The 24,074-nt window shown below is 49.5% G+C and overlaps 1 protein-coding gene across 10 annotated transcripts in view; it reads right to left on the reverse strand.

The window, feature by feature from the left end:
* Nucleotides 1–24,074, reverse strand: part of SLC6A13 (solute carrier family 6 member 13) — a 33,932-nt gene that overhangs the window by 667 nt on the left and 9,191 nt on the right. For 7 of the 10 annotated variants that reach the window (XM_064458141.1, XM_064458163.1, XM_064458146.1 and 4 more), the window contains 9 exons: nt 21,423–21,555; nt 17,276–17,410; nt 8,004–8,107; nt 5,045–5,169; nt 3,857–3,969; nt 3,580–3,717; nt 2,345–2,447; nt 1,604–1,704; nt 998–1,168 (listed from right to left, as the gene is read on the reverse strand). In XM_064458141.1, the coding sequence (XP_064314211.1) occupies nt 998–1,168; nt 1,604–1,704; nt 2,345–2,447; nt 3,580–3,717; nt 3,857–3,969; nt 5,045–5,169; nt 8,004–8,107; nt 17,276–17,410; nt 21,423–21,555 (1,123 nt within the window). Of the gene's footprint in view, nt 1–818; nt 1,169–1,603; nt 1,705–2,344; nt 2,448–3,579; nt 3,718–3,856; nt 3,970–5,044; nt 5,170–8,003; nt 8,108–17,275; nt 17,411–21,422; nt 21,556–24,074 lie in introns of those variants that run through there. The other 3 variants (XM_064458150.1, XM_064458139.1, XM_064458156.1) reach the window with 3 other exon arrangements.

A 24,074-nucleotide genomic window follows, 5' to 3' on the forward strand; every position in this document is an offset into this window, starting at 1 on the left:
GAGACTGAAGGGATAAATTCATCTTTGAACCACTTGTCCCAAGACAAGCACTGAGCACATGAGACACCTCAGATATGGTAGGAAAGCTCTGTCCTCTCTTTGCTCCAGGCCAGGGCTAGAAAGCAGTCCAAAGAAATGTTGGTGCCCAAGTACCTCCAGGTCATCCCCTCCATTGGCATAGACTGCAAAGGAAGAGCCTGTGCACGCAGGCTTGGCTTTAACTGGGACAGCAAGTGCATAAGGGGCTACCATGTACATCATGCAGCATGGCCCTGCTCCTGCAGCTGTGCCTACTCCTCCCTCTCTGTGCTGAACACAGGGGTCAGGGCCCATTGCTGTCAACCCATTCCCGAGTACTTGTGGGAGGCAGAGAATGGGTGGGATCCTGGGTGTTCAGGACTGTCTGTGAAGCCTCCTCCTGAAACCACGAGCCGTGGTGGGGACAGGATGCCTGTCTGGAGCAAGGTCTAGTTTGCCAGGTCCCCACCCTCCCAGGGCAGCCAGCAATGGGTCACAGCAGCTCTGGGAGCTGGGCAGGCCCAGGGCACTGAGGCTGTGATAGAAACTCCAAACTCCCAGTGATCCCCTATACCCATCCCTATGGCCTCAGCATAGACTGAGGAACTCAGCTGCCCACAACACTCATAGGATCTGGAGCCTTCTCAGAGCAAGTCCCCAAGCCTCAGTCAAGGCTAGCCTCCAAACTGACTTGAGGCACTGGAGATCCTCCTCTCCATCTAATGAACTTTTTCCTAATGGTACTTGCAAAGAAGCAGAAGCAATAAACAAAAGGCACCAGGAAGCAAAAGCCAGCTTCGAGCAGCCCTCCAGCCAGGCAGAACTTAATAAAACCAACACTCAGTTATAGCAATGGACTCATTCAATTTATTCTAGGCTCCCTGCTAATTAACCTGCAACACACAAATGATCCCCCTGCAAGGCTGGACTTCAATGCAGAAGCACAGCCCATGCCCTGATCCCAGAGCACCAGCCTCACCTCTCTGAGGGAGCCTTTCATGGTGGAGAGTTTGTAGATGATCCAGAGCGGGATGCACACCATGGAGGAGAGGGCCAACAGCCAGCCCAGGGTGTCTCCCCACCACGGGTACACATACTTCTTGTTGTAGGTCAGCGGGGTGTATTTGATCAAAGAAAACAGGAAGGTTGCCTGGCAAGGTGGAAGAGACCAAGAGAAAAAAACCAAGAAAATTAACACCATTAGCCAAGAGAGGTCCTTCCTGGTGAGTCTACACCTGCACAGTCTCATGGTAACAGAGATCTCCCCAGGACAGTAACAGAGGAGACACCAGTCAAGCAAGTTTTGCTGGGACAGCCCCCATGGGCAGCACTGGGCATGGCAGCAAGGAGATTGCCTCACCAGCAGACACCTGTATCACTGCTGAGCTGGGCTCCTCTCCCCATTGTTTAGCCCCACACCTAGCCCCCAAAGCCACAAACACACAGAACAACAGGCTCCCAGAGTACAGGCCACAACCCCCTGTACATATGCACATCCCTCTATATATATGGACGTATCTATATCTCAGAGGCACCTAGTTGTGCCCATCTTCTCCCCACAGCTCCTCTTCCTGTGGGCCCTCACCATGCAAACCGCTGGGGTGATGAAAAGCCAGCAGTATTTGATGATGGACCATGGCCGATAGCCGATCATATCTTCAATGTTATCGTAGAAACGCTCAGCACCTGTGGAAAAGGGGAAGGATGCCACACTGCTACCAGGGAAGGAGGGCAGCAAGGCCTGCATGTCCGGGGTCCTGTTTCACCACTGTTTGGGTGCTCCCCAGAAGACAAGGCAGTAACCTCAGCATAGCTGACAGCCCTGTCTTGGGAGCTCACCGGGAGCATGGCCAGCTTCAGTCTTTGTCCCGGACTAACATCCTCTCACTCCAGAACAGCCCAGTGAGTCAGCAGGGTCAGGCCCTCAGCTGGCATCTCCCAGGCTGGGACCTAAACCCAAGTTTTACCCATTCCTTGTGAACATCGAGGCTGAGAGAGGGCTCTCAAAAATGTTTGAGGGTCTCAGACTCCTCTATACACATGTTGGGAAAAGATTTCCCAGCCAGCTCCAAGTCCCCAAGGAAGGCGGGCCACAAAAGCAGGGGCACGTAGGAACATGCTGGGGATATCTGCCAAGCAGATCCCCCAGAGTATTGCTGTGAGGAAGCCCCCGCTCACTGAGTCCATGGGCACCAAAGCAAGGGTTTAGAGGTCTGCCTTGCACTGCGAAGCAATTGCCAAGAGAAGCTATGGACCAGCATTTTTAGGATGGACTAAGCGAGAGCTTGGGTGACCAGAGCTGGGGACCCCCCTGGTTCATACTCACCATAGACCCAGGCGATGCAGAGAGTCTCGAAGATGGCCACAAAGAGCAGGCACATGCCACTGGCAGCATAGTAATCAAAGAGCTGGAAGACATACATCCCACCCTGGGAAGGGCCAAGCAGGCAGCGAGGCGAGGTGGGGAAGGAGAGAGGGGAAAGGAATCAGGCACAGGCAAAGAGCTCCAGCCAGAGCAGGAAACAAACCAAATATCTTCCACAGAGATAGAGGCACCTTCCTCTCTCTGGGGCATGGTTTTAGCCAAAAGCAAAGGCCACGTCCCTTGTGCTCAAGGCCTGGTGGAAACATGCAGCAGCCCTGCTCTCAGGAGTCTCTGCAACCCTTCATTCCAGGGCAGGGCAGGGCAAGCGACTGCGGGGATATTTTAGGATAAGACAAAAACAAAGCAACTCTTGTATCTAGAAGTGAGGGTGGAAACCCCTTAAGATGCACAGCGCGTCTGATTTACTTCAGCCTCCTAATTTGCCCAGGGAAGTAGCAGTACATGCAGTTGTGCAAGTACCTGTTGCTGGAGGCCCAGAGGTTGGCACCCTGGCTGTTTCACTGCCCAGGTCTGCAAGGCTGTCTACAAAATGGGCCTGCAGGTAAGTCCAGGCACAAAGCTGCAGGTGCAACACTAAAGGCAGCTTTTTCAAAACTATGCCCAAATTAATAGAGAAGATGCGAAGAGCTTCACGGCAGCATCAATCCACACACACACATACTGCTAGGACAAGTTAAAGGTTTTAAACCAGAACAGTTTAACTGCCGGGCAATTAATCACAGCAAGGGGTATATGTAGGAAATCGGTGTAATAAATATGGGGCTCACTCAGGCCCAACAAATTTCCTTACACCAAGTGTTCGGGTAGTTCCATCCAGGAGGAAGGAGGAGGACAAAGGCGCTCACCTCAACCATGCAACAGGCTACAGCTGTAAAGGTTTGGCTCATGTAAAGATTAATCTATAACCAAAATATGGGCTGTCCAGAGCTCAAATTATCTAGTCTTGGCAGGAGAGGTGTCAGGATTGTGACTGGCAAAAGGGGTGAGGGCTGGAAGGGAAAATGTGAACACCATGGGGAGGAAGGGCAGCCTCCCCTAGGCACTGTGCAGCAGGATGGGGCTCACCAGCAAACTCGCAGCCCCAACATGGCCACCACCACCCACCAGAGCCCCCCTCTGCCAGGGGGGGACTCAGGCCCAGCAAGTACCACACAGGTAGTCTGAGCCCAAAATACCTCTGTGAGCATCACCAACCCGACCAGATAGGAGAGGACAGAGACCAGCAGGATGAGGGTCTCCCGGCGGTTCTTCTTGCGGAAGATGGTGGGGTACATGTCCACAAGAGCTGTGACGAGGCTTTCCACACAGACAAACTGCAAAAAGCAGAGATCCCACCTCCATCAGCCTGTCCTGACCAGCTCCCCAGACCCACTGCCCCCACTCAGCCAACTTCAAGCCTGTCCTGAAGGGACGGTGGCTTTTGTCTGGCAGGGAATCACCCTGAACCTTTACCTGGCTGTCCAGTCCCAGCAAAACAACCATCAAGAAGAAGAAGCATGCCCAGAGCGGAGAGAAGGGCAGCATGACCACAGCCCGAGGGTAGGCGATGAATGCCAGGCCAGGCCCTGCAGGGAGAAGGGCTTTCAGAGCCAGCAGTGGCATGGCAGCAGCAGCAGCACAGCACAGCTGATGCAGACCCACCCGCCTGAGGCAGCCACCTGGCCAAGGCACAGCCTGCAGCCATGCAGCCTCTTGCTCCGGTTATACCAGTGCTGTGCATGAAACCCAGGCTTCTCAAGGGGTTGAGGAACCCAGCAGGAAGGCAAGGAAAGGGGACACAGCAAGCTCCGGCTGCATTGCTGGCGCAATGCCTGGGAGCCAGGGAAAGCCTCTAAGCCCAGGGGAGCAGAGCAGAAGCCTGGGCATACACCATGAAGCCACCTCACCCCCCAATCAAAAGACAGCAGCTGTGTAACCCTAACCAGCAGCTTATATTGACCTCAAGACATGGCCATTGCATCTTAATACTTTATGAGTGTGCATTTATTTTTTTCCTGGGTTTTGAGGCAGAAAGCAGAGCTGCCTGCCAGGATGGGAACCTGCCACTGCAACATCATTTTGCCAAGGGTGGGTATCCTGTGGGCATACTCCCCTTGCTGAGGGGTCTGTCCAGGTTTCCACTGGGATAGAGTTAATTTTCTTCATAGTAGCTAGTATGGGTTTGTGCTTTGGATTTGTGCTGAAAGCAGTATTGATAATGCAGAGATGTTTTAGTTGTTGCTAAGTAGTGCTCATACTAGTCAAGGACTTTTCCAGCTTCCCATGTTCTGCCAGGTGCCGGGGAAGAAGAAGGAAGGGGGAAATGTTTGGAGTGACGGCGTCTGTCTTCCCAAGTAACCGTTACACTTGATGGAGCCCTGCTTTCCTGGAGATGGCTGAACACCTGCCTGCCTATGGGAAGTAATTAATAAATTCCTTGTTTTGCTTTGCTTTTGTGTGTGGCTTTTGCTTTACCTATTAAATTGTCTTTATCTCAATCCACGAGTTTTCTCACTTTTACTCTTCTGATTCTCACCCTCATCCCACCAGAGGGGAGTGAGCGAGCGGCTGTATGGTGCTTAGTTGCTAGCTGGGGCTGAACCATGACAGTCCTCAAACAGCAGCACCCCTGCAGCCCCATCCCACCGCAGTCCCACTCACCTGACTCTGCCACCTCGGCGATGGGCACACCCTGCTCCCCTGCCATGAAACCCAGGATGGAGAAGATGGCAAAGCCGGCCACGAAGCTGGTGCCACTGTTGAGGAAGCAGAGGGCCACGCAGTCTCTGGGAGGAGGGGGCACAGCAGCATCAGCCAGGTTGGGGGTCCAGCTATGACCCATACCCCATGGCAGCCCCCCGGGGCAGCACCCACACTCCCACCCCAGCCACTGTACCCACAGGAGGGCCTCTCTTCTAGCATCCCCACAGCTCAGCTCAGCACCAGGAACTGCAGGAGGATGGCCCAGGGTAGGCAACACAGCAGGAGCCCCCCCAGGGAAAGCCTTCTCCAAGGACAACATAAAAATGCATTCCTCACTTAAGCTCCTTGCTCATGAAATAGTCTTGCTACATATCTAAACACCTGATTTTTCTCTTTTTTCCTCTCTCTCCCCGCTCCCTCCTATAACAGGGAGTACCAAAGATTATTTTTGTCTGAGGAAGAGGCATGTTTTTTTCCTTAATAGATTTCTTAGACCAGTTACAATGTTCTTGGTTCTCAGCACTACTAGATGTCTCCTGGTCCTCACCTTATGAGAAAAAGATGAACAGAGCCATCCAATTTATTTTCTCTGATCTATTCCCTTTTGTCTGTTTCATCTCATTCTCATCCATCTAACTCTTTACACTAAATATCTCTTATCTATCCAATTCCTTTTCACGGTCTAGTCTCCCTAGTCCTCTTGTGACTGCAACCCTGGGGACAATAACAACATTTGCAGCATCTTTCCGAGATATTCTGAACCAAACTGAAGGCACCCCTTCTGGCATTTCGTGGCCCACTCCAACTTTATTAAACGTTATTCTGCAAATCCAGTGTGATTTTCTGTATCAGTCTTTAGGTATCTAGTATTTTGGGGCTTCATGCTCCTCCCTGCATGTTAACTAGATCTATTCACAGTTTGCAACCATTTAGAGAGAGAAAGTATAGTTCACGCAGAGACCCAAAACCGTAAAAATTCAGATTATTCCTTCCAAAGCACAGGTCTCTGCATTGTCAAGGACGGCACAGCACCTAACACCATTGCTCTGCCTTTGCACTTGGTTTCTAAGGCAGGAGAGACTGAAAAAGGCCTGCAGAGTGAGTCCCTGCAAATCTCCTGCCTGGTAAGGAGGGTCATGCTCCACCAAGCTCAGCTAACCCAGTGGGAAGCCCACGCCAGAATCTCATTTCTCCAGCTGCTAAAAAGTGCCTGCTTTCCACTCAAGTTATATTCTCAATCATTTTATATAAATTCCCATCTATTTCAAATAGTCCCTCTTCCTTCCTGGTGTTTCTCCCCCTTTCCCCTGGGTGTATGCATGACAGGTCAAACCCTCCTTGGAAAAGCATGGGCTGGGAGGTGCTCTCCAGTCACCTGTGTCACGGTGGATGGTAACATGTGGGCAATTGCCAGAGCAAAGAGGTGTCTCCAGATTTTCACCCAAAAGGGAGCCCTGATGATATCTCTAACAGTCCCAGGAAATGCCATTTGGTGCCATCCTGGATTGCTGCCATATGAACAGTGGACCCTCCTGTCCACATCCTTTTCATTTCTCAGGTCACCAAAGGTTACACGTGGCCTGGGATAACTCAGTGAGGCACCATGCTGGTGTCACTCTGCCCTGTTAAAGTCTGGACCTGTCTCCCTATGCAAACCAAGGTTGCAGAGCACAGGACCAACTCATTAAAACTGGGTCCGTGCCTGGGAACAGGCTGGTGAGATGTTTAACACCAAAACTAAGAACAATTTCCCTAGCAAAGCCAAATAGCATAAAGGGTTTATGTGGAAACAGACATCTCTCCCCTTTCTATAGTGTCTCCCAGCTGCAGCTACAGAAGCTTTTTACAACCTTGCTACTAAGCAGCCTCTGTCATCATCTCCTTGATACACATCCAGACTGGGGATGCAGGGGGCTAATGCCAAAGGACATGCAGCAGGCCACAGCCAGATCTGTTATCTCTTCCCACAGCTTTTTCTTTCAAAACTGTATCTGGAAGAATGGTCATGAAAAGGAAGAAGAGTCTAAGCCCAGCCAGTGTTGGAGAAGCATTCCTACAGCAGGAGTGAACTTCTCCTAAGGTGGAGAGAAAGATGCCAAGCAAGGACCACATAATCAGTGGTTTGCCTGAACCTTCCACAGCAATGACAACAAATTCAGATTTAAAAGTTGGAGGGAGAACTTACTGCGGGGAGCAACACAGCCAGCACAGAAAGCATGGGAAGGGAGGAGAGTAGCTTTACACGTTTTTTCCACTTGCACTAGCTTTTTACCCCTGGGGATGCAGCTCCAGACACTGGATACATCTACAGTGAAATGAGTTTATTTTCACCTGACCGCTTCAACTTGACAGCCTGATTGAATCTGGCAGCCTGGCCCATCTCTGTTCAAGGGCAGTCCAGCACAGGGAGAGCATGCAAGAAGCAGAAGTCATATCCACAGGTTTACATGTAGATCACAGATAGCACATAAGAACCCAGAGCACTGACAGCTGGGCAAGACACTAGGTCCAAATGTACCTAGGAAGGATAAATGCCAAGGTGAAAGGACTCCAGTCTAGAGCCACTAGATCCCTCAGCTCTACCTGAGAGCTCTACTCATGCACCCATGTAATAGGGGAGGTTGTGGTGTGGGGCCTGGGGTCACAAAGCTAGTGAAGAGGATTAGACTTTGCTGGGTCTCAGCTAGTGTGGAAAGGGGATTTGTCATCCATGGCAGAGACAGAAACTTCTCTTGAAAGGAAGCACAGAGAGCTGGATTTGGGGACAAAACACCTGGAAAGACTTTTCTTACACCTTGAGTAGAAAGAGAAAACACGACACTTCAAAAGGCCAGTAGCCTCCAGCAGTTCAGCAGCCTATGTGCACTGATGTTCAGGGAGGGGAAGGCTCTAGGCAGCAGAGCCATGCTCCAGTTACCTGTAGCAGTTGTTATGGTATTTGTTATAGCTGCCCAGAGCTGTCAGGCATCCCAGACAAATTGCATACGAAAAGAAGATTTGAGTGCCTGCGTCCATCCAGACCTGCAAAGGAGATGCAAACACAGGTGAGAAGACAAGGCCAGCACAGAGCACAGACACTGCATGGATGCAAAGAGGCAGAGGTCCGGGGGCTGCCGTAATCGGCAGAAAGGCCAGTGATCAAGAGGTCAGCAATACCCAGCATTTAGACAAGCCTTTTCTAGGGGCAGGCTATTTAGTGCCAGGAATTACAGTGCTCAGTGATGTACCCAGGGGTGCTAAGAGTGCCAAAGGGACAGGATGTGCCCAGAGTCTTGCAAACCCACAGCGCATATAGCTCTTCATCATCATGTCCTCCTTCCTTGGACAAATCTGCAGGACCCTGTGACTCTCCAGAGGCTCCCAACAGTGAGAGACCAAATGAACACTTTCCACAAGAGCTGAAGGAGCCTGCTGCTAGCAGAGGAGGGGAACTTGATTGGGGCAAGCCTGGTCTCCCACTGAGTGGCACAGGTACCTACAGCTTCTGGTGGTGGCTCTTCTCTCCAAGACCTAATTTAAAGGCTCCAAAACTTAAAAGAAAATTAACTGGAGAGGAGAGGAGTACTAGAAATAAACAGAGTTGTTTGCAAAAGACAGCTCCTAAAAGAATATACAAGAATGCTGTTAGTCCCACGAGGCGCCTTTGAACTCTGCTTCGCTCTCACTGTCAATAACATTTCCCAGTGCTCCAAGGCTGACATTTGTCAATGCCAAATTTGATCTGAAAGCCTAGCTGTGTGCAGTCACCAATGCAACCACCACCACTACCTTCTGCAAAGAACAGCAAAATCAGAAACCAACAGTGAGGAATGAAGCAATGACAAAGATTATTAATTAAACCCTCTGTTTTCTAAGATCTTTCTTCCTAAGGGGTTTATATAATAGAGATAAGACAATCATTCAACCAATGATGAGCAGCAGCCACATTCTAGAGACAAAAGAGAAGCTAGTCAGGAAAGAAGAGCAGTAGAAAAGTATTACTGGGACCACTTTAATGAGAAAAGTCTCCATTTGGCAATACCCTCCTTCCCCAGAGTAGCAATGTTGGTGAGCCCTTGGACAAACACCAGCCTTGACCGAGGATCCCCTCTGAGAAGAACAGAAGTCAATAGAAAGCACCAGAGCATTTTTGATGACCCCAAATCACACCTTCACCTGTCAGCCAAGACCTCATGTCCTGAGGCAATGGTCAGCTGGGCAATACCTGCCCAACTGCCCCTGTTGCTCAGGCCATGCTGGCCAAAGAACAATCACATGGCGAGAGGTTTTGTTTTGTATTTACCTCTTCTGAGGTTGAAGGGCCTTACAAAGGGATGTTATGATCCCATTAGCTGTGATTTTCTGGAGGAAAATCTGTTTTTAGCTCAAAGGACAGCTACACAAAACAAAGCCTCTCCCTGCCCACTGCTGCAAGACCCAGCAGGGCAGTCCGCAGGAAGAGGAAGCAAAGCACTGCTAGGGCTAGATTTGGTGAAACTCCTCTCCCTGACTGTCCTGCAAACAACTCTGCTAACATTCAGTCCCACCACCTTCTCTTCAGTCCATGGAAACCATGTTCACAATTTCACAGGGAGTCAGATCAAATCTGTGATTTGTAAAATAGGAAGGGACAGCTGGTGAGGTGGGACTGGGACAGCTAGTTTGAGGCACTGCAACATTGAAAAAGTAATTGACCTCAGTTTGGAGTTGCTGCATGGGGACGTGGCTTTAGAGAGCAGGATATCAGTTAATTTTTGCATTTCAAAAAGATTAGGAAAAAGAAAATTAAAGCCCTTTTCATAATTGATTCCTAAAACATCACTGTGCTTGCAGGCAGTAAGGGTACAGCCTTCATTTTTAAGCTACTTAGGCACAGCAAGGAGCTGAGATGAGCTGGACCAGCTGACACCTTTGCATCAATAACTTAAGGATCTTTGCACAGAGCAGGGTGAAATGTTGTTAGGTTTGCTTTTTATTTTCTTGTTCACCGCTAGAGTTCTGTTTTTTCATCAAATTTGAGCTCAAATCACACCCTGTCAGGGGCTTCGGAGCCCTTGTAGTTCAATTTGTCAAGATGACAAGACTTTTGCCATCAGGCTGCCTACCCCACACTTGTGATAACATTGTACCCAGTTGACAAACCTCAACCAGATTTAACAGTTGGTAGAAACCCCAAGGATATCATCTACCTATGAATTTCACAACAGCCAGGAAACAGGAAAAAGACATTAATTTAGCTTCCCCACTGAGCAGAAAGCTACAGAGAGGAAGAGTCAACCATTGTTAAATATCAGATAAATCACACAAGCAAGAGACATGAGAAATATCCTGGGGCAGGGAAAAAAAACCTGATGCTTTACCAGCCATGGTAGAAGCCAAATATCAAGACACCAAGCTTCATTAGCTCCATGGCTTATGAAGTGGCTCATTTCTAAAACCCAGTGATACCCTTGAATGTGTAGCAGAGACCAGCATGTGTTCTGGGGGGTCCCTGCTCCGCTGCCTGCTCTGCCCAACACGACACCCATCAGGTGCACACTGGGCTGTGTGGGAGCCCAGCCCTAAAGGGATGTCTTTAGGGAGTACAGGACCTGCCTCAGCATATGCTCCCATTTGAAGTAAGGCAGCCTGTGGCTGAAACAGTAAATAAATCTAAGGCTGGCTTGCAGAGCTTATCATCCTACTTAGTCAGCATGACTGTGAGCACCAGCTCGGGCTGCATGCACTTTAATTTCCCATTTTAAAAGGTTACTGCTGCTCTTGAGCCAAAGGACAAGCCACCTTTGCGTCCTCCCAGCCCTCTGGCAGTTCCCCATTGCTCCGGGGTCAATGGACTGCAACAAGACTGATGCCGTGGGTGCTCCTGACCCACTAATAACGGAGCCAAGTAGCAGCAGCAAGTCCCAGGACTGAAGGATCACTGGGGGCAGAAGGGACCTCAGCCTGTCTGTGGTCCAGCCTCCTCCTCAAGACCCTCAGAGAAGCACTGCTGCCCACGCAGCCCTGTGGGCTCACAGGGGCTACAAAGACCACTTGATTCAGAAAACAGCAACCCAAACCTTTCCTCCCCAACCCGCCACCTGTAATCATTTCTCTCCCTACAGTGACTCAGAGAAATGTTTTTTTCAGCCCTTCCAAGACCCCCCTTTTCTCTCCTGTGCTGTTGATCAACATATTTCCACTCTGACTAAAGGGGCTCGCTGGGGTCAGGCAGGGCTTTCTTTCCCCTGCAGATAAAAGCATGCTGCTGTTTTCTGTCTGCTGCTCCCAAAGAGACTGGTGAAGTTTATCCTGCTCAGATTTTGCTGGCACATTGGCACCATGGGTATTTTGATTTGACTGTTGTCTGCAGTTTTCTAAGCCATCCAGTTTATTTAATTCCTAATTCAATTTCCTTGAACATGTTGTTTACTCCAGTTTGTAATAAATTCCTACTCTGTTTTTAGCCAAAGCTTTCACACCTGAGCTGCAGTTATCCAAGATGGTTATGGCCTATAAGAGGATATATTCCTTCACCCCTTAATTTCCTCAGCAATATTTGCTCTATTACATGTACTAGAATTTAATAGTCCCCTGTACTGAAACGGATCCTTCCTTAGGAAGATCTCAAAGCACTTACAAATAACAGTAAAGACCATTTTCAAGCAAGATGTTATTGAACTCCAGTGCAAGTCATACATCAAATATAGGTGCCTTGCTGAGAGGCACCAAACTGTCCCCATCAGCAAGCTGAGATGATACAGCACAGCGTGGGTACATGCTGTGTGGAGGGTCACACCCGGCGTAATGCAGAGCAGAGAGCAAAAACCACCCAAGCCTTGAGCTGCAGTTCAGCCAACATTTCTTTCACATCCAGCATCATGGCTCACAGCTCAGCCCGTGGCACTGGCGTTACCCACCAGCCACCCACTGCACCATGTAAACACATCGCTTTAGCCCAGTCTTAAAAGGGAATATCTTGACTCCTGAGATTTCACCTCAAGACACCCAGGGCATCATTTCAGATTATTGCCTTTCCCGCTTTATTCAAGACTGGCCCACCTGCCCCAGCCCAAAGACCCAGTCCATGTCCCGCAGCACTGCCACAGCACAGGTCTGTGAAGCCCTGGGGCCTGGCTGCAAAGAGCCCACCACTGTGCTGCACAGCCTGGGCCAATGTTTTCCTTTGTCCTCATTTACCCCAGGAGAGAAGAGGCAGGGAACAAGCCACTGACATTTCCATAAAGCGTTCCAGGTCCTTCTGCCTGCCCTGTGCCCAGCCAAGCATCATGTTCCCAATCTCAAGCCCCAGCAACTTGGAAAATAAGTCCTCAGGCTCCTTAGAAATCAGGGATGGGGTCTTTGTTCCCCAGTTAACCTCCCTGTGCCAGCACTCAAGGTGCCCGCAATGCCCCGCCAGCAAGCACTGACCTCATGTAACCCACTCACCTTGGGGCACCCACCAACCCGCAGGGACATTTTACACCCAGGGAGCCCTTCCATTGCTGGATTTCTTTAAACACCACAAGAGAACAAACAGGTTTCTGGTTCATCCTGAAAAGCACAGCTGCCTGTCCCAGGACAGTGTGGCAGGGTGAGGGATGCTCTCAGGAACACCCCTTACTGTCCAGGAAGCCAGGCTTTACAGTCCCCCTTGTCCCACTTCTCGCAGGTGGGCAGAAAGACAGATTTATTCTTTCCTGCTATGTCAGCGCTGAGATCAGACTCAGCAGGGCTGCGCGGCCGTGGCCAGCCAGCCACCCAGGTCCCACGCCAGCAGGGCTGGTGAAAGGCGTGGGAGAAGGAGGAGGAAGCCCTGCAAGGTAAATACAGCTGTCGTTCACCCCACATGGACAAATTGTTCCTGCAAGGCAGAGGAGAGGACACCAGCCCCGAGCCCCTCCGGCATGCTGCGGGAGCTGCCAGAGCTCCCTCCCTGCTGCCTGGTACCTGCCCTCCGCCCCCCAGACAAGGACAGCAGTAGGGCCTGTGCTTGCAGACCCTCTGCCAGGGCTGGGGGGGCACAAGGTCCCAGCTCAGGGTGCGAGGGCACGTGGCGGGAGCGAGTACAGCGTGCCAGCAGCAGCCCCGCCGGCACACGCATCCACGCACAGGCGCAGCAGGTCGCCCTCCGGCATGAAAACAAACATGCTCGCCTTCAGAAAGGGGAAGCGGGGGGCCAGCAACAGCACAAAGCGAGTGCACAGGGTCAAGTTAAAGGCTTGCTGGGAAAAACATAAATAAGGGGAACAAATAATATTTAGCAGGCCCACAGTCACCCTCCCCTCTTGCTGGGAAGCAGCAGCCCTCGCTGGCCATGGAGCAGCAGCAGGAGGCACCTGAATTTGGAGAGGATCTGGGGGCTCTGACCCCTTCCTCAGCATGACTATGGGGCCCCATGGATAACCCAGCAGGTCACAGCCCTGCAAGATGCATGCATCTCCCATCCTTCCTGTGGTGGCCCGAGGGGCTTCTTTTCAGCAATGAGAGTTGCTCCAGTGTAAACCATGAGCCAGACCCCAGCAGCCTCCCTCTCTGGCCGCAGGTACAGCAGACAGCCCCCTCCAAAAAGCTGGGGACATCTCCATCTCCTGCCACATCGGCCAGGAAGCAGGGGCCTGTGGGAACTCTACAGGAGCAAACGCTGCTCCAAAAAACAACAGCCAGGGAAATGGGTGAAAGAAAATGAGAGGGATATAGGGAAGGTTATTTGAAAAGTAGTGTAGATGAGAGAGGTGAGACAAGGAGAAGCAGAGGTTGGATGAAGGCAATGCTCTGAATTTAGGTGTGCAGAGCAAGTCAGGGCATCCCGGCACAGAGCTGCACAGGGTTGGGTGTCTGGTGTGGCAGTAGGGACTGCTTACAGGGTATCTGCAGGGCTGCGGGTCCTCTGCCGGTCCTTGGCACCACCAGAGCTTCCCTGCCCCCAGGAGCAGGGGTACAGCCCACCAGGGCCTTCAGCACAGCTGGGCCAGATGGAAAGCAGGTCCTCATAGAAAGTTCTTCCTTTATATACAGACTGGATAAAGTACAAGCACATACAGCAAGGTGGTGGGTTTTCTGGAAATTTCAAGAGGAAAACAAGAGCAGAAAGTTTTGAGAAACATTTGCTGCTTTTCCAGAGAGGGAAATGCTCAGAGACTGCTGAATTTACTGCTCCTTCATTCTTACTAAACCTAATGAAATTTAGCTAAAATTGCTTGAAACTTGATACTGGAGTGAAAGGAAACCATTACATTTCATTTCTTTAAAGCAAACCCAAACAGTGGCTGGCACTTTCTGCACCAAGCCCATCAGTCCTCTCTTTAAATCCGTCTATTAAAATGATGTCTGGCCATGGTATGAAAGCATCAAGCGACAGAAAGCCTGCCAGCGCCTGAGAAAAGTTCTTCTAATGACAAGTTTCCCACACTTAAACCTTATTTCTACTCTGAATTCCTCTCATTTCAGCTCCCCGCTAGTGGATAACACTATGCATCCCTCTCCTTAATCACATCCATAAATCCCCAGTGTTATCTACTGAAATAAACAATTGATAAAATTGCCAAAAAGTTAATTGCAAAGGGCGGAGTGATCAAAAGTGGAAATGGTGAACAACCCCGAGACTCCCTTTTGGCTAAAGCACAACCCACACTATGAAGCAAGTAGGAACCTTCTGGAGCACAGAAAATCCAATCAAGGAAGAAGAAAAAAAGTTTCAGCCTAGTAATGGCTGGCATGCTAACATCCTAATACTAGATAAATAAAAAACAAACCATGGGGTTGCTTTTTTGGGCTTTTTTAGTTTGGGGCATACCGTTCAAAATAGATGATCTCTGACAGTTTTTCTGTTACCTGTTTACATTTGAACAGAACTGGACTTCATTACTAAAAACATTTGTTTGGCAGTTTCTCTGTATAGTCTGATCTACCTATCAAACGCATTTTATTTACTGTTTTAATCTTAAGCATTTCATAGATTTAGAAAAAGAAGGTGCAGGAAGATTTAGGGCATTGTAGACTTCATGGCCAGAAGAGACCACCATCAATCAGCTAGCCTGAGCTCTCGTAGGCAGGATTTCCCAGTTCTGTCCAAGGTCATTTGGCAGGCAAAAAGCAATGATTTCCACACACCAGTCTGATATTCTGACACTTAATCACATCTCAGCTGCTGCTGCTCCCCTGGTGGAATCTGCTAAATAATTAATCCCCTCTTTTCACCTAGTTTTTCATATAGTTTAAAGGAGTTTTGGGTTTTTTCCCTTGTATATTGTTTGTCCTTTGTTTAAACCTTCCCTTGAGATGCCTTATCATAAGGCTTAGATTGGAGAGGGTATTTTTAATTATTTTTTTTATTATTTCCAGAATCCCTTCCCAGACACTAAAGAATCTCTCGTTTTTCCAGGCAGTGCAGGACTGTGAGTAAACAATAACAGCTCTCCATCCTCTGAGCGCAAATCAATTATAATCGACTTGGCCCCGATGGGCTGGCAGGACTCACGCTGTCCCTGCACAGAAAGAGGGGGGCACAGCCGCGCGTGGGTGGGGCTTGGGGCACTAACCCTTCCCTTTCTGATGGGAAAACACAAGAGAAACCCCAAGCCCTGCTACTTGGCTCAGTAGGATGGTTAAAACATGCTGGACGAAGGCGACAACTGCTACCGACTCCTGCTTTTCTCCCGCAGAAGTGGCGCATTCATCAGGGAATGATGGAGCCAGGGAGGGAGGAGCAAGTTTTCCTCCCCCAGTCAAGGATAAGCCACCCTCTTGCTCCGAAGGGTTACTCTGCCTTTCCACCAGTGCATTAGCATTTTCCAGGCTGGAAGGAAGCTGTGCTTCTAAAGCTCAGGCTGTAATTGGAAAAGTTTGCCAGGACGGACCTAATGAGGACACAGCTAGTACCAGCAAAACCATGCCATGCTTGAAGTGGTTTAATTCAGTCCCCTGGGCGACACAGCCACAGTAACAACAGGTCTTTTCATAAGAGAATGAGCACCATTTGAAAATGTTCTTTTATTTCAGAGTCTCTCGCACCTCATTGGCACAAATGGAGACACAAACACAAACCTGTCCTCGCCCCCTTCCAAGCCTTGCTGTTCCTTCACACCTCCTCTCCACAAGCAAACAGAGAGCAAAAGAGCAGAGAGCAAGAGAGTAGCCGGCACTGTAAAATGAGGATTTTAACCCTCTGCTCAGGCACAGCCTTGACCAGAGAGTGACTTCTAGAAAGCTGAGCAGGAACTCTGAGTCTTTCCCATGATAAAAACCAGACCACCCGGAACTGGAAACCGGACACTCGTGTTTAGCTCCCCAGATAGGAAGCCGTAAGTCAAACTGACTCGCACAGAGCCACACAGCACCAGTGGCACAGATGGGACCCGGGGATGCCACCCAGCAGCCCCTGAGAGCCCCTACCCCCACCCACAGGGATCCTTTCTCATCCATCAGAGAGGGCAGGATCAGCCAGAGCCATTCCTTCCCCAACACTTACGCCCCTATCTGCAAAATGAATAACCAAGGCAGCACTGGGGCTAGACCAGGAAGAGTTAATGGGATTACGAAGGGTTTTGCTGGCCTATTTTCCAGGCAGGCACCCTTTAATCTCCTTTGGAAACACCTTCACACAAAGGCTGGTACAGCAGCTCAGCTGGAGCCAGGATTTAACGTGGAAGAACTTGTCCCAAAGAGATTAAAAGCAGCAGTCAGGCAGTGACCCTCCCGTCAGATGGGCAGGAATTTCTCACTGGGGACAGGGACACGAAGAGGGTGGCCGGGTCCTGGGGAAGTGCTGCAGGATGCCACAGCTCCTGCCATCCATGCACCCAGCATGCTTCTCAGGGAAGCTGGATCAAGCATGCCAGGAGCAGGGCTTGTCCCCATGAGGTGCCAGCACGGTGCAGAGCAGTACCGCCTGCACAGGCTGCCTCCACAGCACAGGAGCCTCCCCAAGAAACTGGGGGATGGCTGGTGCCACTTGGGTTAAATGCCACTGCCCATACCCCTGGGCAATTCAGACCCAACTCAGAGTAGAAAAGATGGTCAACACACAGGTGAAGGCCAAGGGTGAGAGAGCACACAGACCACACCAGAGTGTGCACTGGTATCACAGCCCTGCCTTATGCCCACAGAAGGGAAAAAGGAGACAGAAAGAAGAAATTGGAAGAGAGGGAGAAGAGGAAAAGAAGAAAGAGAAGACAGCCACAGGCATCCATACAAGCACAGCTCAGCCTTTTGATCCCCCCTCCACCTTACCTGGGGGTCCCTGAGGCGACTGAGGTCTGGATAAAGGTAAAACAGGATTCCCTGGGATGCCCCAGGCAGGGAGACTCCCCTGATCAGCAGAACGACCAGCATGAGGTATGGGAATGTGGCTGTAAAATACACCACCTGGGAGGAGGATGAAGGGACAAGAATGAGTGAGCAGAGCGGGCCAGAGAACAGAGTGCCAACCGGCACAGCACCGACCCCCAGGCCGGGGGAGATGGGCAGCAGCGGGGAGGGGCTCAGGCTGCCTCACCAAGCACCTTGCTTTTGCCTGCAGTAGAAAGAAATGAATTTTAAAATGTGCCCAGGAAACCTGTGACATGCCATGGTGTGTCTGGAGCCAGAGAAAACCCTTCTAGTCCTAAGAGCAATCTAGACCCTAAGCCAGGCTGTCACCAGGTTGGTGTCAGAGTAGCTCTACTGAAGCCAGCAGTTTAATATCTATGTGCATCAAAGAAGGAGCTGCCTGCAGTATCCATCTGCATATCCCTAGCCCAAATGGGGGAGTAACACACAAAGTCTCTTCTCTGCAGCATTTAGTAGCAAGGGTGAAGGGGTGTGCAAATAAAAGATAAACCCTGAACTGTGATTGCTACCAAAGGACTACTGGGGACAACACTGTGGGTCCCCCACTCAGGGCTGGCGCTGCCAACTGCCTTGTGCCCACTGCCACCCACTGCAGCCACTGTCTCTGACTGGCCCTTGTTCAAATACCCAACATGGGCATTTCAGGCAGAGCAGGGCAGCACGTCTCAGGCTTGCCACCAAGGACACAGACCCAAACAAGACCTTTAACCTGTGTCCTCTTGCTTTTTACGCCCCCAGTCCCACAGGCAATGCAGACGTACTCAGGTAGTGTTGAAATCGCTTCCTCTAGCAAAGGAGCCACGTCCCTTGTGGCAATGCTGCAGGTCAGTATCCGCTAATCTCTCCCGGGACTCCAAGTCTGGTAAATATAACATTCAATTTGGGGATTACCAGGGTACTTCCAGGACTGTCAGGCTAATTGCTGCAGTGTGCCACAACAACACCACATTGTAGCTTGTTTTTCCCCATACAAACAAACTGTTATCAAGGGCTCACACAGCCTCCAGAGCAATTCAGGCAGTGTCATTAATCCCTTTGCATTACTCCTGCACTTTCAAGATTTATTGAACACCTTGAAAAATAGTTGTTCAGTCTGTTGTATCATGCTAGGCCAAAAAAGAAACATTTCTTCAGGTTTTTTCCTGTGTGGACGAGCTGAGTGAAGATTCTCATCGGCACACTTCGCTTGAATGCTACCCTACACTTCTTTTCTCAGCTTTGGCAGTTACGCACCACAGAGCTAAAGCTCAATCTCTGGAGGAACTGCAAAGTGTAATGATGTGAAATGATCTATTTCTCACACCTGCCCATGCATCCTGAATGAGTTGTTTCAAAATCCACCTAAAGCCCACCATCCCCGAGCAGGGATCCCAGGCTCTGCCACAGCTGTAGCAGTTTCTGCGTTACAGGAGGTCCTAGTAAGAACAAGCATATGATTTCCTTGGACAGTATGACCACTTTCACTCTGCCCTGGTGTAATCTTTACAATCTGAGTAGTGACTCAAAAAGATATCTTTTTCTGGATCCACTCTGATGTACACAATCTGAACAAAGCAACTGTCCAAAGCATCTGACATTGCGATGTGAGTCCTCTAAGCCAAGATACGCACTCTTCGCTGACTGAGTTTTGTAATGGGGAAGGACAGAAGGATTTGAGAGATATCCCATCCTTGTAAAAACACACTACTAGATTATCATCTCTGTCTGCAGCTCCAGGTTTTCTATGTGTTTCATGTGCCCTGCTCGATATATCACTGCAGTCTTGGGTAATGCCACAGAGGTTGGTGAAAAACACCTCTTTGCCTGGGCTTATGATTGCCTGAGATGTCTGTGTGAGCAGATCCATCCCTGTCCCTCTGAATCTGCATCCTGAATGTTGAAAGAACCCAGGGGCAGCATCCTTCAACACAGGCAAGCACCATCATTCAATTCTTGAATTTTCAAGGAGTCTCTGATTTAGAGCTTTTCAGTGACAGTTAATCAAATCTGCAGGTCCTGTGAGTTTTACATCATCCCTGTATTTACCACACAACCAAATTCTTCCTTCAGGAAATGACAGGATGCAAGTCTAATCTTTCCCAGCTCATGAAGCACAAAAAAAAAAAAAACCAAAAAAAAGCCCAAACAAATTCAAGAACAACCCATTGCCTTTGAACCCTAGTGCATGTTCTTCCAGGATGCCAGGTTGTACTGTCTTGGCTGGATCTCTAAATAACGTGACTTTTAGGAGCTCAGAATACAAACTGGTAGTTGTTTGGCGTATGATTTGGATTCACATTTTGATAACGTCCTATGTGCTTTACAGCCTGCATGAACTAGCATGTTAAGTTTTTCATTCAACGGTCTCTCACATCTGCACTGAGACCAGAGGCCTGAATTTGGAGAATGTTTTGCTGGATTAAGAGTGCCAAACTTCTATCTAACAAAAGAAACATCTGGATTCAATGAGATATTGCTCAGTGCTTGGCTCAGACCCAATCTTTTTATTTCTCGGGCATTGTTAGCACTAACTACATCACTAGGAACCTTGCCGAGATCAGTGTGATCATTCTGTCACATGCTGGTCAACAACATCCAGGGTTTTATTTGAATCTGATCCACATGCCTCAGCAAAGTGGTTCCATCTGTGACAACCTCTTGCATCTGCAAGCGCTCCTCGGGGACAGGCAGTCCCCACGTCAGAGGACACAAACTGCTGCTGCCGTTCTGAGTAGGGAGATTTCAGCAACTGGCGTTTGCCCCTCCACAGGCAAATCCCCAGAACTAAGGTATATCTCTTCCCCAGTAGGACTGCACTCCTGCAGCCATCATTTTATCTGGTTTATTGAATATGTGGAGGGTTGATAAACCTATGGACACTGTTGCTTCACTGAAAGGAGGTTTCTGTTTTCAAGAAGATCTCACCATTTCTAGTCCTTTTTGCTAAAAAGCCCTTGCATTTAACCTAGAACTTGTATCTAAAATAGATTGAATTTGTTCTCAGCACTTCCCACACTATGTTTGCTGTATCTTAGTATCGTATTTTCTGTTATTAGACTGCCTCTGCTATCTTTTACCAGGCCACCATAGCAAGCAGTTGCTCTTTTTTCCTAATTTTACTCCATGGAAACCAGAAAACATCATCTCTGCAAGCTGCTTGATTTCCCTGTCATGTTTCATAATCCCAGACCATTCTGGGAGCAGGAGAAACTGCTAACATCCATGCCATCAACTTGATGGAAACGGATGCACCTAAAATTTACACCCCATCACACGTGATATCTTGTTCAAAGCATGCAGAGAAGACACCATTTAGATAACATACTGAACCTTTTCATTTCCATCTGTTCTTGTTGGCTCCAGACAAAGCTGGCTGGGAATGTGTCAGGAGGCAGTAGCAGAAACTAAGTAATGGGGTCAGTGCCAATGACAGTGGCACACTCTGCGACAGGGGGAGCATGGGATGGAGCTGGACAGTCACATCAACCCTTCCCAGAAGCATTCAAAGAAATACCTCTGTGGTGACTAGTGTGGGGGGAAAAAAAGACACCTTTATTGCTGGGGAATATGAGCAACTGTAGGAAGAGTTGGGACAAACAAAAAGAAAAAGAGATCCCCATGGTGATGAGGCAGAGAGGGCTTTGAGGCCTTCAGAGTTACCTTTGTTACTATCTAATGAATCTGAAGATTTTCCAGCTGCACTTGCCAGCAGAGGCAAAAACATGCTGCTTGCTCACACTGTGGTGGGAGGGAAGGGAACATGCCACCACCCCATAAATAGGACAACTGCAGGGTCTCCTGGGCCTGTGGATGGAGAGGGACCAGATGGGGATATACATCTTGGAAGTTAATACTCTGAGATGTCTCAGCACTCCCATCCTTTCCTACCCAAAACACAGAGCCTGGCTCACACTCCTGCTGCAAGTTGAGCCCCACAGGCTCCTGCCAGCTTATTCAGAGGGTGGTTCCCAGGGGATCCCTAGGACCTCTCTGAATGTCCAAAAGGTGAGTAGATCAAGCGCTTCAGCTGTGATCAAGGGAAGAGGCTTGATCTCAACCAAGGACTCACCTTGCCTGTGGACTTGACCCCTTTCCAAATGCAGAAGTAACAGATGATCCACGCCAGCAAGAGACACAGAGCCAGCTCCCAGCGCAGGCTGCCCAGGTGCTGGATGCCATCAGAAATCTTTAGCACTCTCCTCCTGCATTTGGGGGAAGCAAAGGAACATCCAAGTGTCACTGATGTTGGCCACTAATGTTCCTAACACCACGCTGGTTCTCACCGTACCTCTACACCACCTGATGGATTTGAGGAGAAGAACTGTCTTACTAAGAAGGCCCAGCTCTGAGCTGCAAGCCTCAGAGGAATCAAGCAGTGCTCCCTCCTTAAAAGTACTACCAGCCTGGTGGACCACACATGGGCACTTGCTTCTACGCTTACTCCAGTGCTGGCCTGTTCTTCTGTCCTCCTCCCACGCTTCATCTGTCTTGTCCTATAGGGTAAGAGCTCTCTTTCTGCAAGAGCTTGCAGCACTTTGCACACACAAGCTCTGCCCAGGCCTTTTTCATGCACATTACAAAGTTCATCTACATTTCTGATGTGCTTCAAACCTCAAAGTGAAAGATACATAGCACTTACCAGTGGTCCATCAGGACCACCCAAGAAATGCTGTCCAACCCCTTCTCCACAACGCACTTGTGTCTTTAGAATCAGCTACATATTTCAACTCAGAACCCAGAGCAGCACAGCACCCCATACCATAACCAAGACCCAGCCAAGACCACAATAATCCCTGTTGCACAGTCAGAAGAGGCCACCTTGGGCATCCTTTTCCAGCCAGTGTGGAGATAGGATCCTGGGCTAGATGGACCTAGGTTCAGCTAAGGTCTTATGGTCTCACCCTAGCCATACAGCAACTTTCCATGTCATGTGTAGGCCAAATCTTCCTCATCACTTACAAGAAGTAAGGACTCAGCCTCCTCCATCTCCTACAATGCACAGACAGATCTGAGTGTGAAACACATGGTGCAGTCCCTAAACCCCAAGCCTGAGACAGGCAGAGAGGGACATGCACTGCCCTGGAGTCCAGCAGCAATGCCAACCCTGCAGCAAAAGACAGATATTATCCCAAAACAAGCGTCATGCTCCTGGAGAACCGCAGCCTAAGACACACTGCCTCCTTTCCTGCCCCACAACCTCGCAGCAGATTGAGAGGATGAGAGAGGGGTCGAAAAAATGATAGTGTCCTGCCAGATATGTTTCGGCGTGTTGCTCTTTACCTGCTTCTAAGAATGTGGACTCTCTAACCAGTGGGGAAAGGGTGCCAGCGGACCATACCTAACTGGGCACTGTACTGCAGCCAGAAGAGGCCTCGGAAGCATGCCATCAGCCTGCTGGCAGGTCAGTGCTTCTTGAGGAAATAGAGGCCTCCTACCTCCCCCTGCCAAGGAGGGCAGGAACAGACACTGCATCAGAAGCAACAGAGAGTGGAAATTTCCAGTCCTGTGCGCTTATTCCTGAGTAACTCAGGGATGGTCACAGCAGTGATGGGAACATCAATTTTTCCAGCAGCCAGCCTCAGGAAAAGCAGTCTAAGGCAGGCTACCATTTAATCACATGTGAGCAGCAGACAGAGGGGGAGTGCAGACTCAGGGAACATACAGGCAACAAAGAAAATTTAAAAACTTTAAAGTTTAAAAATAGCATCCCTGTACTGACCTGGGAGTGCCCTGGGAGGTGCTGTGCGCTCCACGCTGACAGTGCCCAGCAGCCCTGCTGAGGGCAGCGAGGGCAGAGCCCTCTATACATCTAAACACACAAGTGAAATTCACGGTGGCAGCAGAGAAGTTACTTGCACAGTCTATTAGCCATGGCTCAGTGCTTAACTGGGCCTGTTCTCCCAGGAGATGCTGAGGATCATCAGAGATCCCAAGCCAACAGGCCTATGCCTTCATGCCAGAAATAAAGCTACTCTGTACCTCAGGGTAACTAACACAAGGGGAAAAAACAATGAAAATGAGGGAACAAATTTCAGCATGAAGTAAGCTGACCCTAGCATTTCATTTTGATTTTGGTGAGCATCTCAGGATAGCTTGCATATTAGTCACTCTAAAGTGAAAACATCACGTCTTTATTTTTAAGATCAAGACTAGCCCACATACAGAAGTCACCACCCACCATGCCAGAACCTCCTGGGAACACGCTGGTATCACACAGTAGCATGGATTCAAAGGAAAGAGATCACCTCCTGCATTACCAGCATGGACTCCTGAAGTCTATCACAGGGCTTTACAGTCTCCTCTTCAACAGCTGAACATGCTACATCTTGCAAAACATGCAGACAAAAATCCATTGCAGAGCTGCTGCTTTGTGGGTCACCACAGATCTCACCCCACTCCCACCTATAGTCTTGGCACCCGTGTCCTCAGCACAGTTACGCTGGATGCAGCCACCAGGTAGGTCAAGGACAACATAGGACAGAATACTCCAAATAGAACAAGAGCAATGGATAATCCAGTAGATACATAAACTGTAATCCGAACCATAGGATAATGGCCACTATATCCTGAGGGAGTGCCACTAATTTTATTGAGGTTTGCACCCTGGGTAAGTCTGAACCAAAGCTTCAGGATGGGGAACATGCAGCCAATTCACCTACACTGCAGGAAGAAATAACTGTATAAGGAAGTTCTCAGATGGAAATGAAGAACAAGGAAAGAG

The sequence above is a fragment of the Phalacrocorax carbo genome, chromosome 1 (assembly GCF_963921805.1).
Source record: "Phalacrocorax carbo chromosome 1, bPhaCar2.1, whole genome shotgun sequence".
Classification (NCBI taxonomy): domain Eukaryota; kingdom Metazoa; phylum Chordata; class Aves; order Suliformes; family Phalacrocoracidae; genus Phalacrocorax; species Phalacrocorax carbo.